General features: G+C 44.8%; 1 protein-coding gene across 3 annotated transcripts in view; it reads right to left on the minus strand.

Moving 5' to 3' along the window:
- Window positions 1-1,445: 1,445 nt before the first annotated feature.
- Ccbe1 (collagen and calcium binding EGF domains 1) overlaps window positions 1,446-24,481 on the minus strand; it is a 250,353-nt gene continuing 227,317 nt past the window's right edge. For 2 of the 3 annotated variants that reach the window (XM_052742360.1, XM_052742362.1), the window contains 6 exons: window positions 21,972-22,075; window positions 15,475-15,595; window positions 8,020-8,159; window positions 7,888-7,940; window positions 7,198-7,233; window positions 1,446-5,575 (listed from right to left, as the gene is read on the minus strand). In XM_052742360.1, coding sequence (XP_052598320.1) covers window positions 5,173-5,575; window positions 7,198-7,233; window positions 7,888-7,940; window positions 8,020-8,159; window positions 15,475-15,595; window positions 21,972-22,075 — 857 coding nt within the window. In that variant the 3' untranslated portion in view covers window positions 1,446-5,172. The remainder of the gene's footprint in view (window positions 5,576-7,197; window positions 7,234-7,887; window positions 7,941-8,019; window positions 8,160-15,474; window positions 15,596-21,971; window positions 22,076-24,481) is intronic. The other variant, XM_052742361.1, reaches the window with a different exon arrangement.

The following is a 24,481-nucleotide window of genomic DNA, read 5'->3' on the forward strand; positions in this document are numbered from 1 at the left end:
TCATCAAGTTCACCCACCAGAGACAGAATCAGAACATTCTTCTGTTTGCATGCAGCTCAATGTGAAATATGCTGGCAATGGCTATTAATAAGGAATTGACATAAAAATTATCCCAAACAATTGCGGGTTTCCTTGTATTAGACCATTTGCTAAATCTATTCTGTTTCCCCTTTTTGAGTGTTGGCTCCAAGTTACCTTTGGGGAGTAACTGTATTAGCTTTGCTATTTTTTTTTCTTTGCCTCTAAAGATAATCCCAACAGCCTTACACATGTCAGTCACCTCATAGCACCTAGTGTGGAATAGAGCATTGGGAAGCAAATGGCTCTGTGATGTCTTGTTGACACACTTTCTTTGTGTTACCTTCTGCACCGTGGCAAACTTTTAAGTGATTCCCAAGTGGGGAAAACTGTGTGTGTGTCTGTGCTATGCTTACAAAGTCAACAAACACAGTGATTCTTGTTTGTTCTGAAATACACCTTTATTAGAAATGTTTTTAGCTTTGTGGCATTTTGACAAGATAACTTACCTCTCAGAATGTGTGTGTGGCATAATAAAGGCACCAGTCTTAGGGTTTCATGAAGAATAAACTTTAGTTAAATCTAGTTTACTCAACTCTTTCTGTACAATGGGAACTGTTCAGATGCCCAATAGAAAAAAAAAAGCAAAGTTCTTGTTCCTGGGGGCTGTGTGTGTGTGTGTGTGTGTGTGTGTGTGTGTGTGTGTGTGTGTATGTGTGTGTGTGTGTGTGTGTTACACATATCAGCGTGGATGTGTGCTTATGTGAATGTGTGCAGGCATGCAAATGGAAGTCAAAGGTCAATAGAGTGTATCTTTCTCAATCATTTTCCACATCATTTTTGGAAATAGGGTCTCTTACTGAACCTAGAACAAGTGCCAAGAATCCCCATCTCCACCTCCCCAGTGTTGGGGCTACAGATGTGTGCAGCACCCGGCTTTTTATGTGGGTGCTGGGGATCTGAACATGAGTGCTCATGCCTGCATGGCAAACATTTTACCAAGTAAACCATCTCCTCAGCCCTCCAAGGCCCTCTTAGTCTAGGAAGGAGGCAGATAGATTGGTACTTAGTTCTCAGAGAGGCCAAAAATCAACAAGGAAGCACGTATCTCTGCTTCCTGAGTGCAAAGGCAATGTTACCAGCCACCATGATACCTGCAGCCGTGACTTTCCCATCACAGTGAAGTGTCCCTCAAACCATGAGCAAAAAACAAAACAAAACAACAACAAAAACACCAAACCAAACCAAACCAAACCAAACCAAATCAAACCAAACAACAACACCAACAACAAAACCCTCCCCGAAGTTTCTTTTGTCAGACAGATATTTTGACATTCAACAAGAAGAGTAATGGATGCACCATATTCAGTTGGCCAGGGGATGGCTCCTTTTACAGTAGTGCCCGGACAAAACACAGGAGAACCACGTAAGAAAAATAACTTTGTTATTAAGCATATACAGTCATACAAAAGCACTTCATAGTATTACATCCATGACTGTTGGAATACCAGTTTGACTGTTATATGACCTGATATAAATAATGGACAGAGATATTGAAGTATATGACCAGTCACTGGGAAACAGAAACAGACTCATGAACCCCTCAAGGGAACAAGCTCTGGGAATGAGACAGAACATGCTGAGCTCCATGAGGGATGTATAGCCCAAACATCCTTTCCATGGTTTCTCTCTGATGGTAACATTTGTAGGAGGAGTATATAAAGCATATTATTTCAGCTTTAACAATTACAGCTCTTGTTTTTCATCTAAATAGAAAATTATTTTTGATATGTTGTGAAACATATATGATTACTGTGTCAGGAAATAATACATCTATTTCCCTGAATACATGACCGATAACTTTAGAAGGCTCTATTCTATTGCTTGGCTCAGGTCCCAGCAAATGACTTTCCCTTTCAGAAAGATTGCCTGGCAGATAATTTTGCTTGCAGGAGGTGCCTGCTGAGGCTGTCTCTATGAGACAGCCTGGACAAGGGAAAGGGAGGGAAATGATATTCAAAATAAGATAGGTGGTTGCTTCCTGAGACCCCAAGATGAAGTATGATGCCTGGTCATGAAGAAGATCGGTCCCAACATGCCTGATAGTGACAATCCCAAGGCCAAGGTTGTTCAGAATCTTGGAAAGAGAACATGACTTATCTGGACCTACCTAGGTGCTCTGCACCTGGTCTTTGGTGGGGTAATATTCCTTCTTTCCCTTGAAGGTCAATGGGCACTTATTATTTACCTGTTGGGCAATGGACTCTACACAGCAATATGACTTTAGTTAATTCTGTAGCAAGTACTAGAGAGTAACATAGAAAGCAAGGAAAGGCAGCATCCTCTTTGTACCCACTCCTTTAAAAAAAGACTTTATTTTTAATTATCTGTATGTGTATCTATGTGTGTATATGCACATGTGAGTGCAGGTGCCACAGAAGCCACAAGAGGGCATCAGATCACCTGGAAGTGGGGTTATAGGAGTTTGTGAGCTGCCTGATGCATGAGCTGGAAATTGAACTCTGGCCTTCTGGAAGAGCAGCAAGCATCATTAACTGCTGAGTCATCTCTTCAGTCTCCTACTCATTATTATTTATTATCATTATCATTCTTATTGTTGTTGTTTTGAGATAGGCTCTCATATAGCCTAGACTGGCCTCAAACTTGCTATGTAGCTGAGGTTGACATTGAACTCCTGACCTGTCTATTTCTACTTCTCAGGTTCTGGGATTACAGGCATATACCACTGTATCTGGCTCCTAATATTTTTTTGGCATAGGAAAGCTAATTATTTTTCCCTTTGGAACTGAGAAGGGAGAGTAGTTTTTCTCAACTAAAATGCATGTCTTCTCAGTGAGTTTTTATTCCCATTGCTTTATAAACACAAGTCTTACTTGTGGGGATATTAGAAAAATTGAACAATTCTACTAACGGGTTGAGGAAGATATTAAAAAAAAAAGCCAAAACATTTTTGCCATGAGATAAGAAGTGACTCAGTAAATCTGTTTAACCATGGGATTTTTGAGTAGAAGTTTGTTTAGATAGTAAAGCTTTGATTTTTTTATCCACAACTAAAAGATACATGAGCAATAATGTTTTATCACTAAAAAGAACCTATAATTTGGACAAATAGGGGACATACTCTGGTCTTATAGTTAGTTAGTAGTCCAAGTTTTGAAAATTTGAGGAGTAATGATTACCTAAATTGACCTGGTCCAGCAGACTGAGGTTACAAAATACAGGCTATTGTATGTTTTACTGGAGATAATTATCTAGAATAGACTCATGAATCCCGGGTATTATGACTTTCACTTCATTCTTTTAGTACATTATCCTGGCCTCTGGCCAAGCATGGAGTGTGCTTGTATTTAACCAGCATTTGGCAATAAAGATTATATTTCTAGACACATTTCACTGTCTAGAAAAAGTAGAGGTTATAAAATTCCTCATAAAAAAGATGGACATATCACTGCGCACAGAGCCTGTGCATAGTTTTGAGAATTCATCTATCCACACCCTTGAAACTCTGGGTTCTATAAGCAGGCAAGCATGAAATAGGTTCCAGGTGGGACTTGACTGTGGTTGCATCCATCTCTTCAGGAACCCATGGCTGGCAAGGCCATCTGTGGTGATGCTCAGGTTCTGGAGAGGCTGAGTGGGGAAGAGGAAGAGACCGGGAGCAAGCAGGCAAGTGTGTGTTTGCCGTTACCACGAACTGCTGGTGGACAGCCACCGGGGATTCGGCATGAGTGTGTGGGAATCCTGCCTTTCTAACAGGTTAGGAGGCCAGTGGGCAAGCAGGGATGGAGGGAGGGAAGAAAATAAGAGAAGTAAAGGGACTAGTAGAGGGAGAGGAAGGGAGGGAAGGAGGAAAGAGATAGAAGGAAGGAAGAAGGGGCAAAGGAAAGGGAGAGGAAGAGAGAAAAGAGAGGGAAAGGAAGGGGGCCACAAGAGGGATGAGAGAGGAATCAAAAGACCGCTGGGCCACCCGAGCTCTGTAGACAGAGCCCCTTCTCATTTCTCGGGAAGAAGGATGGACAGTGCCATGCCATGCAGACGCAATAGCAGTTTTCTTCCAACAAGCCGTCATAGTAGGGGTGGGAGGTGATGGAGGCTATAAGGATATGGGAAAAAGCTAAATGGAAACTTCTTAGAACTATGAGGGGATTCTGCAGGGTAGCAGACAAGGGACCCTGGTGTAGGCGACCATGTGAGCAAGATCCCTTGGGAAGCTCAATAGAACTCGAAGACACAAGAAGGAACCTGGCCTCTTGTTCCTTTCTGGGAACCCGAGTCCCTAGGGATCTAGAATTGCTCTAAGAAAGGACTCAGGGAGACACTGGAGAATGTGCCTCCCTCCAAGTCATCTCCATCTGGCCCAGGAAAAGAAGTCAAGGAGACCTAGAACAGGGATTTTTAACTAAATCAGGGGAAAATAATGGAAAATTAGGTCAACTTAGAAAAAAATCTCTTCCCCTTCTCTGTCTCAGAGATCTCTCAGCTGTGCATTATCCCCAGAGCACTGGTTAGCTTGACTGGCTGGGGATAAGAACTCCAAGTGTCTTAAGAGCAGATTAACCTGCCTCTGGTGATCGAGCTTTAGTGAAGCCCTTCTCAATGCCTCCCCGTGACCCTTTGCCAACAACTGCCCTCCACCCTTGATTCAGCCAGGATCAGGGCCTGGTGGCACCTCTGGCCACCTGGTCAGTGCCAGGGCATTTTGTACTTCTTTTTTATTCTTTTGTTTCTGTAACCAAATATAAAATAAGAAGCCTGGAAAATAGGATGCAGAATTTGAAATCTGTGATGTTGCGAAGGAAAAGTCTTTTTTTTTTTTTTTAAAAAAATCAACATCAATCTACATTGTGCTGCTTCAACCCTCTTTAACTGAAGAGCCATACTCCCGACTGCAAAGGGTGAACAGTCAAGTATTTTGAACACAATTTTCTTTTTAGAACGAACCTTACACTTCTAAGAGCCCACTTTGCCATTCCCCTCCCCTTTTGGCACTGTGTCAAAATTTAAGATTCTGTGGGAACAATTAACTTAGAAATTCAAAAGCTCCTGAAGAACTAGGATGTCAAGGATGGTCCTGATGAAAACCACCCAGCGGCTCTTCAAGAAGAGCATGTTATCCATCACATCCTCCTGTTGCTAGTGTGAAGTGCAGGGTACCCGGAAAATAGGATTTGGAAGCAGAGTAAAGAGAGGGCAGGAAGACAGTACAGAGAAAGGCTTTAGGCCTCCAGTGGTATTTTTCTTCAGATGCAATGACTGGGTGAAGCTATGCTTCTCTTCTGGTGACATGAAGACGTGGGATGTGCTATGGATAGAAGTTCCTGGGGGCCTCAGAGTCTCTTGCTTCACTTCCTCTGGAGTAGTCATCCCCAGATCCAAAGTCCAGAGTCTCTGGGTAGCTGGAAAATTCCTGAGGTAGGGGGAAGTCCTCTGTTGAAGAGTGAGTCCGGTGCCCGAACACCTTCTCCTGCAGCTCGGCGATGTCATTTCGGATGTCAGCCAGCACAAGCAGCAGGAAGTCGAAAGAACCTGGGGGTCCCTGTGCACGTGGGAGGAATCAAAACTGTGAATTTATAGCTACTTGTCACAGCAGCATCCTGCCAAATTTGCTTGCTGTGAGTCCTGTGGCTCGTGGGTGACTACCTTCTAACCAACTCTGTGGCCTAAACAGAGTAGATAGATCTAAGGACTGCAGGAGCAGCCTGGGATCTTCAGGCCTGTCCTCCAGTCCCTCTTCTCTCACATGGACACTGGTGATACAGTCACCTCTCCTTTCTCAGGAGAGTTCCCAAAGAAACCTGGAGGTCAGTGCAGTGGCCAAGAGGTTAAGATTCTGCTGGATTTGAACCAACCTCTTCCGAGCTGTGTGTTCATGGCAAACTACCTGATGTCTCTGTTTAAGCTTTCTCCATCTGTAAAATGCAGATTCACCACCACAGGCTTCCACTGGGCTCAGAGGTGGACATTTAAATGGAGTGAATGCGAAGGGCTTAGAGGGAAGGAAGAGTTTGAAATGTTTTCTGCTCTTCCTTAAAAAATAATGAAGTTATTAATATGTTTATAAGAGGAGCAACTAAATGAAACTGAGAGTATGTTGTTCCTTATTGTCTAGAAAGATCCTAATCAAACCTTCCTTATTCTATTATTAGATATTCTTCATCATGTATAATATTTGGTAAGCTTTAATTTTTATGCAATGCCTCCTCAGAGCTAGGATTACAAGTGCACTCTAATAATATTGGCTTTTTCACATGGACTCCAGGGATTGAATTCAGGTCCCCTTGCTTGCATGCCATGCACTATACTGACTAGGCCGTATCTTCAGCCTTTCTTTCAAACATCTTATGATACACTTGAAAATGGATTCCTGGCATAGTGGGCTTCAGAGGACATATTTCACATAGAGATTATCAAGATCAAAGAAAAAGTAACAACAGGAAACAGATTTTAAAAGTTCAAATGAGCTGCTTAAGGCATCTACAGCTTTCTTCCTAACCACAGACTCGACTGCCTGAGTGACAGCTGAATGTGTCTTCTGCTGTGGAATAACCCTTTGTACACTGTGAAGATGTGCTGCTCTCATTGGTTTAATAAAGGGCCAAGTGGTCAATAGCTAGACAGAAAGAGGTTAGGCGGGAGAGCAAGACTGAGAGAGCACTGGGAAGAAGAAGGGCGGAGTCACCAGCCAAACACAGAGGGAGGAGGACATGCAGAAAATGAGGCAACAAGCCATGAGCCATGTGGCAGCATGTAAATTAATAGAAATGGGTTAATTTAAGTTGTATGAGCTAGTTAGTAACAAGCCCAAGCTATGGGCTGAGCATTTATAATTAATAATAAGTTTCTGTGTAGTTATTTGGGAGCTGGCTGTTGGCACAGAAACTTCCACCTACACATATATTTTTTTAAAAAAATGTTTAAATGTTATTTACTTGTGTGGGGATATGTATATCACTCCTATGGAGGTTAGAGGAGGATTTGCAGGAGTCAGTTCTCTCTTTCCAACATTTGGGTCCTGGGAATTGAACTCAAGTCATCAGGCTTGATGACAAGTGCTTTTACCCACTGAGTCATCTCACCAGCCCCAGCTCCACCATTTTATGAGTGCCACACTCTTGAGAGCATCCCCACTGAGTAAGCAGGACAGACAGTGCAACTTACCGGAGACCCTGGGGGCCCAGGTGCTCCTCTCTCCCCCTAAAACCGAAAGGTGAGGGTTAGCATTCTGGAGCATGCAGATGTTAGCACCACTGTCTCTGGTTAGACACCCACCACCCACAACCGTCCTTCTGCAGGGAATAAATTCAGAATTGGAGCTGGATTCAGGGGACCTCTTATTGGAACTGGCAAGCTTGGGTGGAGTGGCTTGGCTGCTGAGTTCTCACAAGGCTATGTATTTTCAAACCAGATCTGATAAGGAATCTTGTCTGTCTAGGAAGTGTGTGAAACACCAACCTTTCGAAAGTAAGGCACACCAGCTGCTGTCTGAGACAAGCAGCTGTCAGCTCTATAGAGAAGCCAGCACTTGTGTAGAATGGAGCTGTGTGTGGTTCTCCACTTAAATAAGTGAGGCCATTCTAAAAAAACATAGATTAGTGAGGAATATGAGTGTAATCATAACTACACAAGGCTTATACCACAACACCCAGCTTGAAATTCATTTCCCCACAATGTTGCATATGCTCTAAAAGTTTAGGATTTTCAAGCATTGTAGGCTGTGGGGTTTGCCATTCTCAACTTGTATATCTGTGTCTCAACTTTCAATGGTAAATAGGGTTTGCCAAGCTTCATTGGATGTCCAAGTGGCTAGAAACAGACCTGTAACTGTTAAGGATCATTTATAAGACTTACCTTGGAGCCATGTCTTCCTGGTGCTCCTGGTGGGCCCTAGAAGACACAAGCATCTGACTTAACTAAATTAAATGTACAGAACAAGAACCATTTTCCCCCAAGTATTACATGGGTCTCAGAGGAGATACTGACCACAGGGCCCCTCCGGCCTTGCTTAATGTGAGACAGGTCAGGGGACGGTCCCATAGGTCCCATTGAGCCCCGTGGGCCAGGCTGTCCAGGAGGGCCTGGCATACCAGGGAATCCAGGACTCCCCTTGGGTCCTGGTGAGCCTGTAATCAAGAACATCTTATTAGCACTTACCCCATAATAAAGACAAATACAGAGTCTAGGAGTCACTGTAGACATTTGCCTTTTAACTCTGCTCTTTGCCTTGTGGCATTTACACTGTGTTCATGGAAATTTAAACTCAACACAATTTACAGTGACTTCACTTTTTTCTCTTTTCTTGGACCATCTGTCACCTATTTGCTCAAGTCAGAAACTTGACAATGTTCCTACAGTAGATCCTTAGTTCCACAGCCTCCCCACTCAGTCAAGGATCTGCTTGCTTTACCTCTTTAAGCCTGTCCTGCCCTGTGTCTCTCTATCCCTGGATCCCAGGAGTATGTGATGTTATCTACAGAGTACTTAAGAGTACAAGGTTGTGGGGCTGGGGAGATGGCTCAGTGGATAAAGTACTTTCTGCATAAAAATGAAGATCCAAGTTCAGATCTGTAGTACCCATGCAGAAGTTTGGTGTGGTGGTGAATAGCTATAAACACAGTCCCAGAGGATGAGTGGGTCGATACAGGAAAATCCTAGGGACTTGCTGGTCAACCAGTCTATCTGAAATGCAAGAAGAAGACAGTGGCAGAGGAAGACACCAAAAATTTGACCCCCTAGCCTCCATGTGTGTGCGCTTGCACACACCCACACACCAGCAGAGAAATGTTTTACCGTCAAAGAGAGCTACATTTGAATCCTTGACAACTTGTTTGAGACCTCTGGACCTTAGTCTTTTATCTCCAAATGGGAGTCAAATTCTCCAATATACAATGGCTGCATTAGATAGAATTTTAGATACGCACACACATTACATGGCATAGTGCCTCACACACACAGTAAGCACTAAAAGGCTGCTGGGCCTCCTCCTTTCTCACGCTTGCCTCAACTCTTGCCTCATAGCTCGTGCCCCCTGCCTCCTACTGATAGTGTTCACTCCTCACCCATTCTTAGAAGCTCAATGGAATGTTTCTTAACTGTAGAACTCTCCTACCTTTAACCATTACCATAAAAACGTCAATCCCCCAAGATGGGGAGCAAATGCTCTCTCCTGTAGGCATTATACATACTCACTGCTTGTGAGGAAATGGTAGAAGACACTGTTCTGTCCATGATTGTCTGGGGACAAGCGTGAGGAAGAGGTCTTACGTATCTAAGGCCCAGAAGCGCAGGACAAAGAAAAGCGAAACTGCCTCTGCTCCCACAACTCCAGCATGAAATATAAAGTAAAAGGAATCTACTACTGAAGAATGGACAAGAGGGCAGAGAATTGTGTAGGGACCTCAGAAAGCTGAGAGTGGAACACAGAGAAAACCCACAGATACCGACTCAGCACAAAGGAGCAGCATCCTACCACTGGATGGATTTGAACATTTGAAGACTGCAAAGCACTGATGGAAAATATAGTGACCACAGAGCCCAAAAGTAACTTAACTCAGGATTAGGATGACTCAACTTCCTGTTACAGATCTGACAACAGAAGAGGCCTGCTTCAGAGAGTGATTGGCAAGTTCCTCAGGCTCTAGTGTTTCTCTACAAATAATGTGCAGCATTCAATTAAAAAAAACTGACACACATAAATAAGCAAGGGCAAAATAAACAAGCAGTTATCAAGTGATATAACAGTCAGCAGAATTAGACTCCAAGATGACTCACATATAAACCAGACACTAGATCATATCATATGGCTAGTTTTTAAATACTGCCAGTGCTCTGTAAGGAGGCGGATTTGAAGGAAGAAAACCATACAGTGGCTTCCTTTGCTCCAAGTTCAATCATACTTGCTCATTCTCATCTTTCTCCAAGGCACTCTTCACCCCGTGACTTCTGTCCTTCCCTAACAGACCCTGGGATGCTGTATCACTCAGGCTTCTGCTCTTCAGCTTTGCTGCTACCCCACTGAAACACAACAGACTATGCACCCCAAATCATCTCAGTTCCCTTCCCCGTGAAAATTAAGTGCCCACTTCATCATGAATCATTACATATAGGTGTATGTCTTAGCAGCAACTGTTGCCTGTGAATATTCCTATTTAAAAATTCAGAGACTTCCTGCAAAAATCTGGGTTTCTGGCCATAGTTTGAAAACAGGAAGAAGTAAAATTAGACCCCAGTTCTGCTGCTGGCACAATGGTCTGGGGCATCAGGAGGTGTCCTTTTAGATGGAGTCTGTGCTCTGTTCCAGTTCAGCTCCTCACACAGCCATATTCACTCACCAAGGCTACCTGTTGGATCTCTGTAGACAGTAAATTTGTTTTCTAAAGTTCTTTTTGGAGGCTTGTATCAACAGAGCATTGGGAGTATTTAAGAACTAACTACATGACCATTTTTGTACCTGGGTGATGATAATTGTTACCCAACTTTCTCATATAATTTCGTCATGGAGGTTGATTCAGAAACCTGTGGGGTTTCTCCACCTTTTATGAACAGAGTTAGAAACAACCACATTGGCCTGGGTGGAGCTTGCAATAGAGGAAGCGGTACCCCTGCACTGCCATTTAAGACATGCATGCAGGACACAGAATGTCTGTCACATGATGGGGTCTCCAGGAAATGTCTTTCCTCCTGAGGGCCACAAATGTTCAAGTTGAGGGGCTGAACCTTGATGCAGACTACAGCGCTCACTTCTGACCCTGAACATTATCCAGGGAAGATATGCAAAAAGGGTACAGGCAGTTAGAGAACTTAAGAAAAAACTGTGCATAAAATACGTAATACAAAGATTTTTATCTTAAAAATTTGTAAATGTGTAATTTACAAGGGTTGGGTGCCCTCACAAAGTGGTATCACAGATCTCTAGAATGTTTTCATCATGTAAGAATAAATCTCTATGGACACTGAGAACTCTTCTCAAGTGCTGGGGTTCCAGGTGTGCTGTAGCATGCCTGGCTGTATCTGCTCATTTCAAAAACTGGGTTAAATGTCTCCTAATTAGGTTAAATGTCTAATGTCTCTAAGACTAGTTCATGTATCATGTCAAAAAGTAGACTAAGAGTTCATTGGTATATACCAATTTTACTATTTTAGACCCCCACCAAAGAGTAAATGGTCACTACTGGTCACTGAAGAGTAGTGTTATAGACATGGGTACTTGAATGCTTCAAGACCTTGCTTTCTATTCTCTTAGAGCTATATGGACATGAATAAATACACAAAAGTGGGATTGCTGACCCATATGAAAGTTCTAGATAAAGCATTTAAAAATAACCTCACTACTTTCCCACAGTGGTTACATTATTTTACATCTTACAGTTTTCCTATATTTTTTCTATATCAGTTAGCTTTATTGTTGCTGTGATCAAATGCCAACTGAAAAACCCAAGAGTGAGATTTAATTTGGCTCATGGTTTCAGACTTATCAGTCCACCATGGTGAAGAGCATGGCAGAGCTCACAGCATGGGAAGCAGAGAAGCGGCAGGGGAGTGTTGGGGACAAGACACACCCTAGGACATGGACCCAGGGACTTGCTCCAGATCTCATCTCCCCAAACAATGCCACCAGCAGGGGACCAAGTCCCAGCACCTGAGGACCTTGGGGAGGTACACTTTTTAGCCAAACCCTAACACTGACTAATGCTTAACCTTCCTTTCCCTTTTCTTCTGATAGTGAGTATAAGGGGACTATCTTACTGGGGTTGGGGTTTGCATTCTTCTAATGACCCATAAGATTGAGTGATTTTCACGGCTTTGTTAGCTGTTTGTATATGTTCTTTGAGGAAATGACTACTCAAGTTCTTTGCCCATTTTTGAATCAGTTTGACTTTTATTGCTGTTAAATTATCTTATTTAAAGCATGTTCTAGATGCTAATCCCTCATTAGGTAAATGGCGTCCAGACATTTTCTCCCTTCCTATGGGCTGCCTTTTGACTCCTTTCAGGGTTTCATTTATACAGGTAAGTTTTAAAGTTTGGGATGATCTCACTTTCGTCTGTTTCTGCTTTTGGGGATGTGTCTAAGAAATCATTGTGTATGCCGTAGTATGCCACTTTGTACGACTTCAGTGTTTTAATGTTTAGGTCTTTAATCCATTTTGAGCTAACTTTTTCTGTTTGGTGGAAGGTCAGGGTCATTATCCTGCATATGGGAGAACATCAAACTTGACTCCACTTCAGATAAGGAGCCCCGAGTGAGTGCAGGCTGTGTCTTATTCATCCACCCTCTCCCACAGAGGTCATGTCAGTGGACTGCTTATAAAGCTTTTCTGCGAAATGACTGCACAAGAGAAACCAGGTTGATTACTGTGCCATATTGTCTCCTTTGAATTGTCTTTTCACTCATCACCAGCTCCTACTAACAGAACACAGTGGCAGCACAGGATAATTCCACCCTCCGGAAAACAAAACAAACAGCCAAAGACCTTAGGCTTTTCATATTTGGAGAAGTCATTTCTAGTTCACAGAAGAATTAAGGCAAAGATGAAGGCAGCCAATGCTCCATTCAAACATGTCTCATGTCCCAACTCTCAATACCCATTCCAGGTACATGCTGAAATCATTTATTTGGGAAGGGGGACAGATCGCTCCCGTAATTATTCTATGTCCAAGAGCAGCAGAAAGATAAGCTAGCAGTGAGATGTCACCTGCAGTTACCTAATCAGTAAACATCAGAGGTCACTGTATGTCAAGTGCCTTTAAAATGTAGGACCTTGATATGCCCATGGAAAGACCTTGTCATAGCAGAGGAGGCCGGAGAGCCGGCCTCTCATCTCCAAAGCCAAAGGGGCCACCCCAGTGCAGTCTCCTGTGCTGCTGTTCAGTACGCAATTCATGATGGGCTCTGGGTGGAACTTCTGCTCAAAGGAGAGAGAACCTCATGAGCTCTCTAGCTACCCAAATATACCTCAGTGGAAAGCAACCCAAGTCTAGAAATAAACGAGAAATTCCTCATGCATCGCAAAAGCTCATTCATCTGCAATCAGACTGTTTCCCTCAAGGACCCTGGACAGCTCAAACCAGGTCTGAAACCAGACGGCAGAACTGGATGGCAAACTATTGAGTCATTTGTTAAGAAAACCAACAGCCAGAGGCTTCCCTGCTCCTGTAGCTGTCCCTGTTCGAGTGACTTGTGGACTGGCCTGGAGATGCAAAGCAAGAGCAGCCACTTATAGAGGGCCTGAGGCCACTGTGATAGGAATCACTTTGTAAGGAGAGAGCCCCTGCCTATTTAGAAGAAGCAAGAGGATGCCAGTGTGAGGAATCTCTGCCATGATACTGAGAATAGTCACATCAGGGGACGAACAAGAGGTTACACCAAAGTCCTGGGTCAGTTCTTCTGTGGAGACTGAGCCTCAGGCCAGTAGTGGAAACGAGGGGGTTAAGACACACTAGACAGAAAGCACAGAATCCTTCAGAAAGAAAACTTAGACTTCCTACTGATCTTTTGATAGAAAGCTTGGCCATGCCCTTCCCGTTCTGATAGTTTACTGATCTTCCTTGACCAGTTCAATCCTCCAATGCCCACCTCCGACTGCAAGCTACATGCTATCTTCCTGCAGCCTTGATAATAAAAAGCTCCTGTGTTCTAACCTGGAGGAAGGTAAATCCCTTTCTTGATTTTGTTTGTTTGCTTTTTTTTTTTGAGACAGGATCTCACTCTTCAGCCCAGGCTGGTCTCAAATGCACAGCAATTTCCTGCCTCAGCCTTCTCAGTGCTAAGATTCCAGGGGTAAGTCTGGCTTACTCTCCTCTGTAGTCATTGTATGTCACCTCTTCCCAGCTAGGACATCAGAGGTCAGAACCAGCACACTGCTAAGTTGATAACGAGGCACCAGACAGCCATGGTTTAGTGTCACCTACTAATACTAATGTCATTTCTTGTACTAGTGTGACTCTACTGATGTATATATGGAAAGGTTCACAATAAAGTGTAAAACACCCCAGAACTTGAAGAAATAAGTTCTCACTATATCTTCTAACAAAGTAAGGGAAAATCGCTGAAACCGTGTGCTGATAGAAAAAAGACAGCCATGCCAAACATAAGCTGTGCGGGTCCTCTGAAGTGCAGTCCGAGAATGGAAAAGCCTTGGTAAAGGAAAGCAGTTGGTGGATACCTAGAGCTGGTATGGGGAGAGCACTGGTGGTCCATGCCTCAAGGGAGCTTTGTGGATGGTGGAAACTTCCTGTATTGTGAGGTTGGTGTGGAGCATAAGTAACAGGGGAGTCCATAGTTGTCAAAAGCTAAAACTCAACCTTGGAATGGCCTACCCTCATTGTGTAATCTATACTTCAACAAATCCCACTTATAATATAATAGGAATAAGAACATCGCTGAAAATGTGTTAAGCAAGAAAAGGAGGTAGACAAAGAACTGGGAAAGGTGGCGATGGGGCTGACTGCGATTCTGTAGAACTGAATGATTTTATGTGTCTATTACTCTGTATGTTAAGGTTTTCCTAGGAAGAATGTAGACAAACTACTAAGCAGTCTTATTAGTAAAAAATTTGGAGCCAGAAATTGGGGTTAAAGCCTGAGAGAGATCAGAGGAGTAGGAAAAGCCACAGCTAACCTCACCTCACCAATTCCGCAGCTTCCAAAGCGAGCTACTTCCTGTCTACCTACACCTATATGCCTTTCTGTTTTGTTCTCTCATTTGCTCTCTCAGCCCACCTACACCACTTCCTCTTCATGCCCAGCTCTGTCACTTCCTGTCTGTCTGTACAGACCTCCAGACCTCTATGGTTAGTGCTGGGATTAAAGGCATGTACCCCCATGGCCTGGCTCTATTCCCAGTGTGGCTTTGAACTCACAGAGATCCAGACAGATGCCTACCTCCCAAGTGATAGGATTAAAGGCATGTGCTACAATTGCCTTACTTCTATGTTAATATAGTGGCTGGCTCTTTCCTCTGATCCTCAGGTAAATTTTATTGGGAGACACAGTATATTGGGGGGGACACAATACATCACCATGGAAGAACTTAAATAATAGTCTTCATGGGCCTTCTCATTAACTTAATTGTTTTTGAGATAGGATCTCACCATGTAGCCCAGGCTAGATTCTAACTCATGATCCTTCTTCCACTGACTCCTGAGTACTGGAATTCCAGATGTGTGGTACCATTATTGGGTTTTAAAATGACCATTGGGAGTCTTATCTGATCTTAGAAAATTAACCCTTTCTTCCCAAGCTACAGAACCCAACTCCCCCATAGCCTGTCATCATATAGGCATGTTACCCTGAACATCAGCTTTCACTTGTGAGAACTGGAGGAAGCTAAAGAGCACTGTCCAACCTCGGTGAATGTGAGCTCCCAGTCAGCCTATGTTCTAGTGCGTGGAGAGGGCAGAAACACCACCAGCTTCCTAAGCTCTTCTTCATACTCACCAGGAGGGCCCTGCCCCCCAGGCAGGCCAGGAGGTCCTGGAAGGTAAGTGTTTGAGGCCAGCACCTTGTCACCATTGACGTACTTGCCCAGTTCAGCAGCACTGTTGGGAAGCTGAGCAATCTATAAAGACAAGGGAGACCGGGTCAGAAAGTCAGCATTGTTCCATGAGGAAGTCTATGTTAGAGTCACCGGTAGAGGCTGCAAGACCTTCTCATGATTTTGCTCTTAACTGTAGCTAGTCAGAGCGCAAAGGGGCCAGAGAGATCCTGTCTAGCTGAGGAGCTGTCCAGTGCAAACTTCTTGCAGGAGTTTCCTCAGTGAGCCAGTGGTTGAAGCCAGAACATTCAGAGTTGCCGGGATCCACAGAACACAGTTACCACAACTAATAAAACATACTGGCTTTGTGCTTCCAATCCTTTCAAGTAACCACTTTATAACTCAAACATATATTTATTATATATTATATGCCAGGACCTGTGCTTTGTTTTATGGATCCAGAGGTGACCAAGACATGGCTCTTTCCCTTAAAGAATGTTCAGTCCTGGGAACCAGGAACCAGACTGTGGGTGGCCATTTATACATACGTTCAGGGTCAACCTTCAGAACAGGTGGGCAGTAGAAACTTTGGTGGCTTAAAAAAATGTCCACAAATTCTTCAACATTCCTTTCAAAGGTGAGGCTTGTTTTCATTGTTGGATTGGTTATCTGTTTCTAACGAACAGAGTGTGGTAAAGGTGGCAGTGTGTAGCTTCTGAGACTGTTGGTTCTGAGGCTACCACTCTGCTTACTCTCTTGGATTTCTCATTCTAGAGGAAGCCAGAAGACTGCATGGACCAGTGACATTAGCATTCATTGAAGTTGGGCAACCTGTGAATCTGGGAAAACTTTGGTGGTAACTAAACAGCTGCAAAGTTAATTTCCTCATGGATAGAGGAGATGGGTGGAGGCAGTCTTGTGTGTCCTGAGAATCAGCATTGCATTATTTCAGATCAGGTCTCATGGTTTAGAGTCATAAGAGGACACTGCTGTGATCTGGTGTTCAATAAAATGCTGCTGGTGTCTTGTAGACAGCTACAACTCGAAAATGAATATAAGAACATAATGGATTAACAAAAGTAAACACACTCTCTGGGACCATGGGTCAACTTTGGCCACTGAGGCCTAGTCCAGCCATCGGCCACCAGTTGAGACATGGGGATATGAATCCTGGTATGGGGTTCTGGCTTTGGAAAGAACAACACTGAAATGTCAGCCTTGTCAAGGTCCATCTGTAGGGTCTGGATCTTGTTTATAAACAAGATGGTAACATTCGCCTATGAGGGCTGTTGCACATGGAAATGGATGCCTGGGTCCAGTGTCCAGCCACAGTCACTGCCCTGTGGGAAGGTTCTGCCTGCACTCACTCCTGGCTCTGTGCCCAAGAGGTAACTTTAGGTAAGTGTTCTAGCCTTCCATGTTTTCACCTCCACATCTACAAAATGAGGAGTGTGTCACTAGATGATCACATCTTCATATTCAAAACCCTGTCATCTGGCTTGGGATGGAGATCTACTGTGGCTGGGTTTTAACACGGCTCCTGTTGCTTTTTCCTTTTGACTAACTCCAACGTTCAAGTTGTATTCAAGTTATAAGATAAGCCAGTGAATATAACCCTGATGTTCCTGCAGCCTGTAGACCCCATACTCCTAAGGCAAGTGGAAAGGAAAGTTAGTGGGTGTGACCAGCCACATTCTTCCAGAAATATCAGGGAGTGGGCTTGTGGGGTGCGAGTGTTGGGAGGCAAGATGATAGCAATATGAGCAGGGCCTGTACTTCTCCTGAGTGTCAATCAATGGACTTCCCATTGCTATTCTCTCAGATCAGATTTGCCTTGTATTAAAAGCATCTGCTCTGGAGAGCCGTTGGCATGAGCTGGCAGGATACCGAATATGGAGCGCTCACTGTTAATGTTCAGCACATGCTTGGTAGATACAGAGCTTGGTCCAGGCAGCAGGCACTGCTGTAAATCTCTTATGGACAATAATTAATTTGACATTGTATTTAGCACGTGTTATCTCCTTTCATAAAGGCCACTTCTTCCAAGTCCATCATGTACTTGGTACTATATTCACTCCAATAAGCCTCTTTTTCCTCTCTCCTCCTCATCTTCTTCTTTCTTCAAGTCTACCTTCTGCTTTCATCACACACACACACACACACACACACACACACACACACACACACACACACACACACACCACACGCATGCGTGAATATCTTTATGTATTTATGTACAATCTAAAAATTTGCAAATGTGAGAAAACATTCGTTCTGGTTTGTTTTTTGTCAACTTGACCATCTTTGGTCATCAGCTGAGAAAAATGCCCGCAGAAGAGTGTCCTGTAGGCGAGCCTGTGGCCATTCTCTTGATTAATAATTGCTGTGGAAGGGCCAGCCCGCTGTTGACGGTACCACCTCTGGGCAGGTGGTCTTTGGTTGTGTAAGAAAGCAGGATGATCAAGCCATCAGGAACAAGGTGGTAAGCAGTGTTCTTCCATGGCCCATTTCAGTTCCTGCCTCAAGGTCCCTGTCCTGACTTCCCCTCATGATGGACTTTGGTTGAGTTATATATAATCAAATAAACCTTTTCCACCACAAGTTGCTTAATCATGGTCTTTACCACAGCAATAGAAACTTACCCAAGAAAACATGCATTTTTTTTTGGTCTGAGTCTAGCTCATTTCACTAAATATGCTCATCTCCAGTGCACCTATCTTTCTGGAGATTATTATTCTTTGTGGTTCAATACAATTTCATGGTGCATATGTACATTTTCTTTAAAAATGTTATGACATGTATGTGTGTGTGTGTGTGTGTGTGTGTGTGTGTGTGTGTGTGTGTGTGTGTGACACAGTTGGGAAAGTCAGTTTAGAACCTGCACATGTACTTGGTAGGAAAGGGAACCAGGATCACAGTGAGCCTGCTCACGGTGTGCACCTCACTGACCTCAACTTCTCAAGCTTGGCTACCTCCTCATTCCATCCATTTACCATTCAGTCACGCTGCTGGCTTGGTTTCTTTGTAAAATGTCAACGTACTTGATGAGGCAGGACCTTATTCCATACTGTTTGTATTTCCCCATCGCTCAGGCTACTGTAGGGCAGAGTGGGTGCTCAGCAAATCCTTGTGACATCGTCTTGTTTGCTCGCGATGGGCTAACTATGGGTGGCTGGTGTAGGAGGGGAGAGGTCCCCTGCTCCCTGTACAGTGGCCTTCGGAGGCAGAGCACACTTGTGGGTTCTGAGCTGCTGAGCAGGCTTGCTGATGCGCTATGCCTCTCTCTTTGGGGTCTTTCTCCCCTGGTCCTCAATAGCTATCTCATTCCTGCAGTCCATTTAGCCATGCGAGTAAACTTCTAAAGAGAAATCAACAGACTGTGTGACTCTCGTCCTTCCTCCATCAACCAAAGCTTAATGGCAGGTACTTTACCTGCCCCCAAGCTCCCTTTCTTATCAAATCACATTTCTTTTCTGACTTAAAAAAAAAAAATGAAGGGGAAGAGGCAGTGAGGTCTGAAGGGACGGTATAAGCCCCAAACAGGAAGTTTTGTAGAACTAATATATGTAGCTTAGACATTGACTAAAGCAAGCATGCTCAGTGAACACTCAAGCCAACATGTAGACCTCCCGGCCCTACCAGATTTCCCTAAGTGCCCTACACCACTCTCCTCCCTTCCTTAAAAAGTATCCACTGTCCTGACTTGTACATAATGTCCTTCACTAAACAAGCAATCCACCACCCAGCAATCCTCACTTGAACACTGCAGTTAACCTTGCTAGTTAAAAAAATGACAACAGGTCTTGTAGGTTCCTTGTATTCTGCGTGTTTCTGTTTTATGTGGCTTTCTTTTCTGACTGATCCCTAAAGAGCCAAGGGATTTGGCCTGGGGCATTTTCTGTGGCTAGAATTCTGACTCCTGTATGTTCATGGTGTAGTTCAACATGTGTGCACATCACCTCATACTGTGGGGTTGGCTGCTCTCCAGCACCTCCCTCCCCATATAACTACTTCTTGGACAATGTTTATCCAGGCAAATAAATGCCTTGTGTTCTATGAAAAGAACAGATGGTATCAACAGTAGCAAGTGGATGTTCAAGGCAAATGACGATCTACACCAGGCTTCAGGAGAAGGTGTGGATTTCAGGTCTGACCTCTTGAGTATGCACTGCATCTCTGGGAATGCTAGCACATTTCTTACAAGGCTATGGAGACAGTTAAGTAAGATTTTGCATATAAAACTGCTTCCCATATGACAGGAAGCCATATATTCCAGGAGGTGTCTTTTAAAGAGAATTGACCCTCAGCTGGGTATGGTGACACGGGCCTGTGACCCCAGCACTTGGAAGGCAGAGGAAGGAAGATCAAAAGTTCAAGGTCATCATCTACTGCATAGTTCGTTCAAGGCCAGGTTGGTTACAGATGAGACCTGTTTGAAAGAAGAAGGGAGGGAGAGGAAAGGAAAGGGAGGGTAAGGATAAAAAAAAGGAAAAGGGAGAGGAAAGAAAAGGGAAGGAAGGAAAAGAAAGGAAAGGAAAAAAACAGGGATAAGAAAAAAGGTTCAGTGGGCAAGCGTTTGCCCTGAGCCTGGATCCTCAGTACTCATGTAAACGCAGGGCAGAGAAGCACACATCTATCTATAGCCCTGCTCTGGGGTGATGGAGACAGACAAATCCCGGGGACTTGCTAGCTAGCCTGTCTAGCTGAAATGGCAATCTCCGGGTTTGGTGACAGACTCCGTCTCAAAATACAAGTTGGAGAATGATGCAGGAAGGCAACTAATATTGACTTCTGGCCTCCACATAGGCACACAAACAGGTAAACAACCCTGCACATATATGCAGGCACATACCCCCTCATACATACACATAAAACATCACTTCTCATAATGCCCCATGAATGCCAGTGCTCAGGCCGTGTGCATGGGGACAGTGAGGCGTAAGGTAGAGTAATACTTGCTCAACCCAACCACACGAGAGAGCTAGTGAAGACTGAGACAACCTCATGATTCCTATAAAGCATCAGCAAACCTGAGGGTCACCTAAGTCGGCTTGCATGGATCACACAATACTGGTGGGCAATTAAGAGAAGGCCAAACCCAGCAACTAGTTTGCGAAGAGCTCACAATATCAAGTGCCTTAAAACCACTCCAGCTGGAAAGAATTTGTGTAAGGTCAGAGGTTATTTCCAGGGAAGGAAAGTGAAGCCAGCTTTGTGTCTTGAGATCATAATCAGCTACCTCCCCCATGCCTGATGCTCTAGCCTATGAAAGACAAGCTTAATGCTTCTACAAACCTTCTGGGTTTCCTCTAAAAATGTTAACATCAATTCAAGTGTCACCTGGGGATAGCTGTATGGGAGATATTCCCTTCTTTCCCTTTGTTTATACTGGCACACAGACAAGGTTTTCTGCCTATTATTATCACGAGCTATTTATGATGAGGTCCATGATTTCCTCTGGACTATACAACTGTGTAACATCCAGGTCCATACAAGCCTCTGCTAAAGTCGGCCATGACCTCACCAGCCCGTGCATCAGAGGTCGGAAACGCCGCTTCCCTTCTCGGCCCCTTGTTCCCATGGTTTAGCTGGTAGCTGGGTTTCTCATTAGGGCAGCTGCCACTTTTCTGGCCGTGGAAGAGAGAGTGTCTCATGTTTACCCTTTTACCCTTTAGAATAACTGGCTGCCAAAGTTAAACAGATTATACACACCCCTTTGATCTCCTGAGAGCCTTGAGTGGAAGTGATTAAACAAACAAAGCCGAACGTTTATGTTTGGGCAGCTGAAGAACCGTTTCAGAGTGGCTGACAAGCCAGCAAGTGTACTGACCTCAGGTGTAATAAACACCAACCCAGGAGAGTCACCCAAGAATCCAGGCCGCTAGATCCATCACGAAGCCCTTCCTCACAGCTGGATGACATTACCAGCGCCCTGGTGCCCAACTCATCAGGCGGAGTCTTTCAGAAAGGGAGTTGGTCCTCACTCCTGGTGACATGAGGCACTCAGAGTACTGATTTCCTAGATGCATATCCCCCCCCCCCAGACCATAAAGTTACATGAGAAAATGAAGGCACCACAGGATGACGTCGGTTTACAGAAGAGAGAGAGCATTTAAGAGAGAATGTTCTCAATGAATAAAACAGATAAAAATACCACTGCCTAGGTCTGCCCGGGGCTGCGAATCGATACCTTCTACAAGAAGTATGAATTCTACTCTTTCAACGACTTTGTATGTACCCATTGCCAGGGCTGATAGAGTAACGCCCTCCCCAGGTCTTTGCCTTTTGTGTTCCGCTGCTGTTTAGGTGGTCAGCAGCTCTGGAGTGGGGAAACAGCCAGAGTTCACATCTAGCTGACACTAACCGCAATGCTCAGCTAGGACAATCTGTTTTCTCCTCAGCCGCCATTCCCCAAACCCCAACATGGGCTTCACCCTCCCCCTTGCCGAGCTCAGTGTACCTTCTGTTTCAGCTGCAGTACCGTCTGCTTCATCTGCGAGAACTCCTTGCACGATGCACAGCAAGTCCCGGCTCTCACCTCATTCTCGGCCTTCTCCTCGGGCCCTGGGAAAAGACACAGGCTCAGCTCCGTCTGGGAGGCGGGCAGGGCACATGCCTGGAGAGATGGCACTAAAGGGCAGTCTCTGGCCATGGGGTACAGAGAATGACCACGGAAGGTCGTAGGGGTAGGTGTTGACAATTTTATGGTTCTCAGGTTGATCCAGAATGACCCAGGGTCATGGGGGAGTGGAAGGGACAGCGAGAGACAGAGGCCCTGCTACTCTTTGGGGCCAGCTGTTTTTAGACATCCAAGTGTGTGAAAACACGTGTTATGGCCCTTTAATGAGCAGCTTTCATGTGTGGAAATGTGGGCATCTGCTGGTGCTTTCTAGAAGGGTGCCTCTATAAGTCTGACGTGATTTTATTGTTCCCCAAGGGCCGAGGTCCACACGCTGCACAAATTCTCACACTCGGACAGCAGTTCACACACCACTGACGGCCTTTCCCCATCCCTGACAGTGCAGTACTCAGGGGGAGCACGGCCCAGCGGAGTGGGGCCCAGCCCATGGAGTCCGGAAACAGGGCTTTGCAGGGGAAGACAGCTGGAAGGGGCTGAGTAATCCTTCCAATGGCTGCGTCACTCAGCCAGAGAGACGGCCACCCTTCCACTGTCCTTGTCTATCTACAAACCCACTAGACTGAGAGAGCCGCTGTCCATTTCTGTAGGGGTTCCCCATTCCCAACTATGAGGGTATCTGAAGCTAAATAAGGAGTCACCTTTTCACCACGAAGGGCACAACTCAGTCCTCTGCACAGGACCATCCATCTTTCTCAAGCACGCAGCCACTGGCAGGGAACCCGTCTGTGCTGGTTTTGTTCCTTGTTGCTGTGATAAAATACCCCGACAGAAGCAACTGAGGGAACAACGGGCTTGTTTTAGCTCCCAATTCCAGGTCATAGTCTGTCACTGTGGGGTCATCAAGGTGGCAGGGGATGGAAGCAGCTGGTCAGATCCAGTCAAGAGCAGAGAGACACACTCGCCGGGCGGTGGGGGCGCGTGCCTTTAATCCCAGCACTCGGGAGGCAGAGGCAGGCGGATCTCTGTGAGTTTGAGGCCAGCCTGGGCTACCAAGTGAGTCCCAGAAAAGGCACAAAGCTACACAGAAAAACCCTGTCTCGAGAAACCACAAAAAAAAAAAAAAAAAAAAAAAAAAAAAAGACCTGAGAGACACGAGGGCATGACTTTATACTCCAATCACGTTCTTCTCTTTTATACAGTCCAGAATGATGCTAGCCACTTTTAGGTTGGGTCTTCAACCAATGATCACCATAATCACGGCACGCCCCCCATATGCCTGTCGATTAATTCAACGCAGATATTGGCTCACTGGGAGACTTCTCAGCTGATTCACAGTGTGTCAAGTGGACAGTTCACACTAATCATGACTCCACTCTTCCATCCACCCTTCTTCATCTATAGAGCTACACACTGTGTGAGGGAGGTTTTATGAATGGGAGATTAAAAAAAAAATGAACATTTCTGCTTCACAATTCACATCTGACCTTGGTGGAGGGCCAAGCCACCCATTGAGGGTACACGTGCAGGAGTGAAAAGCTGATCTCTGCACCCCTATTTGCCCATTTCCAGGTGATTTTTCCAAGTGTTGGTGCAAATTGCATATTTGCACAACAGGATAAACCTGCCTCGTCACTCGGTTCTGGACTCATATGGATCACGGACTGCTGGAGCTGATGCGTCTTTAGTGCTCCTTTACAGATAAGCAAAGTAAGACCTAGAGGGGGAAGGTTACTTGATCACCCAGAATGCTGTGCGCAGACCACACAACTATAGGGCTCTATTGGCCCTTTGGGGTGTGGGGTAGGCGCAAAGGGAGGCTGTTATTGGAGTTTCTGCTGAGAACACCCAGATGTGGTCGGGCCGGTCCAGGGAAGACACATCACTAAACTTACTGTATATCTAAATATGCCCTGAGCTCAATTTTGCTGTCGTCCCAGATTTTTAAGGATGCAGTACTCCCGAGTAGCCACACGGAGGCACGGAGCTCTAACTTTTATGAGAGTCCAGGTAAACGTGCTGAACGCTAGAAATGTAACGGCTTAGACATTAGGGTAACAATATCAAATAAACTGAGAAAAAAGCCTAAGAATGTGCTTCTCACTTGGGAAGTAACACAAGGGGATAAAGCATTTTGGTTTAAAAACTTGACTGCTGTTTTGGGAACTCAGTCTGAGCACGTCACAACCCAAGGGGTGGGGGTGGGATGGGGGGGGGTGCTTTAAAAACTTCTCTGGAATCTCCTCCGCCCCTCCACCTGGGGGTGGCATTAAGGGACGATATCAGTATGTTTTAACATTGCCCACATTAAGAAATCCCTAATCTATTATTATCAGAGCTTGAGAGTTATTTGAAACACCTGGTCATTTCTGAGTCTTTGAACTGTATTGAGT

The sequence above is a fragment of the Peromyscus californicus genome, unplaced genomic scaffold (assembly GCF_007827085.1).
Source record: "Peromyscus californicus insignis strain IS unplaced genomic scaffold, ASM782708v3 Scaffold_17__1_contigs__length_78620276, whole genome shotgun sequence".
Classification (NCBI taxonomy): Eukaryota; Metazoa; Chordata; class Mammalia; order Rodentia; family Cricetidae; genus Peromyscus; species Peromyscus californicus.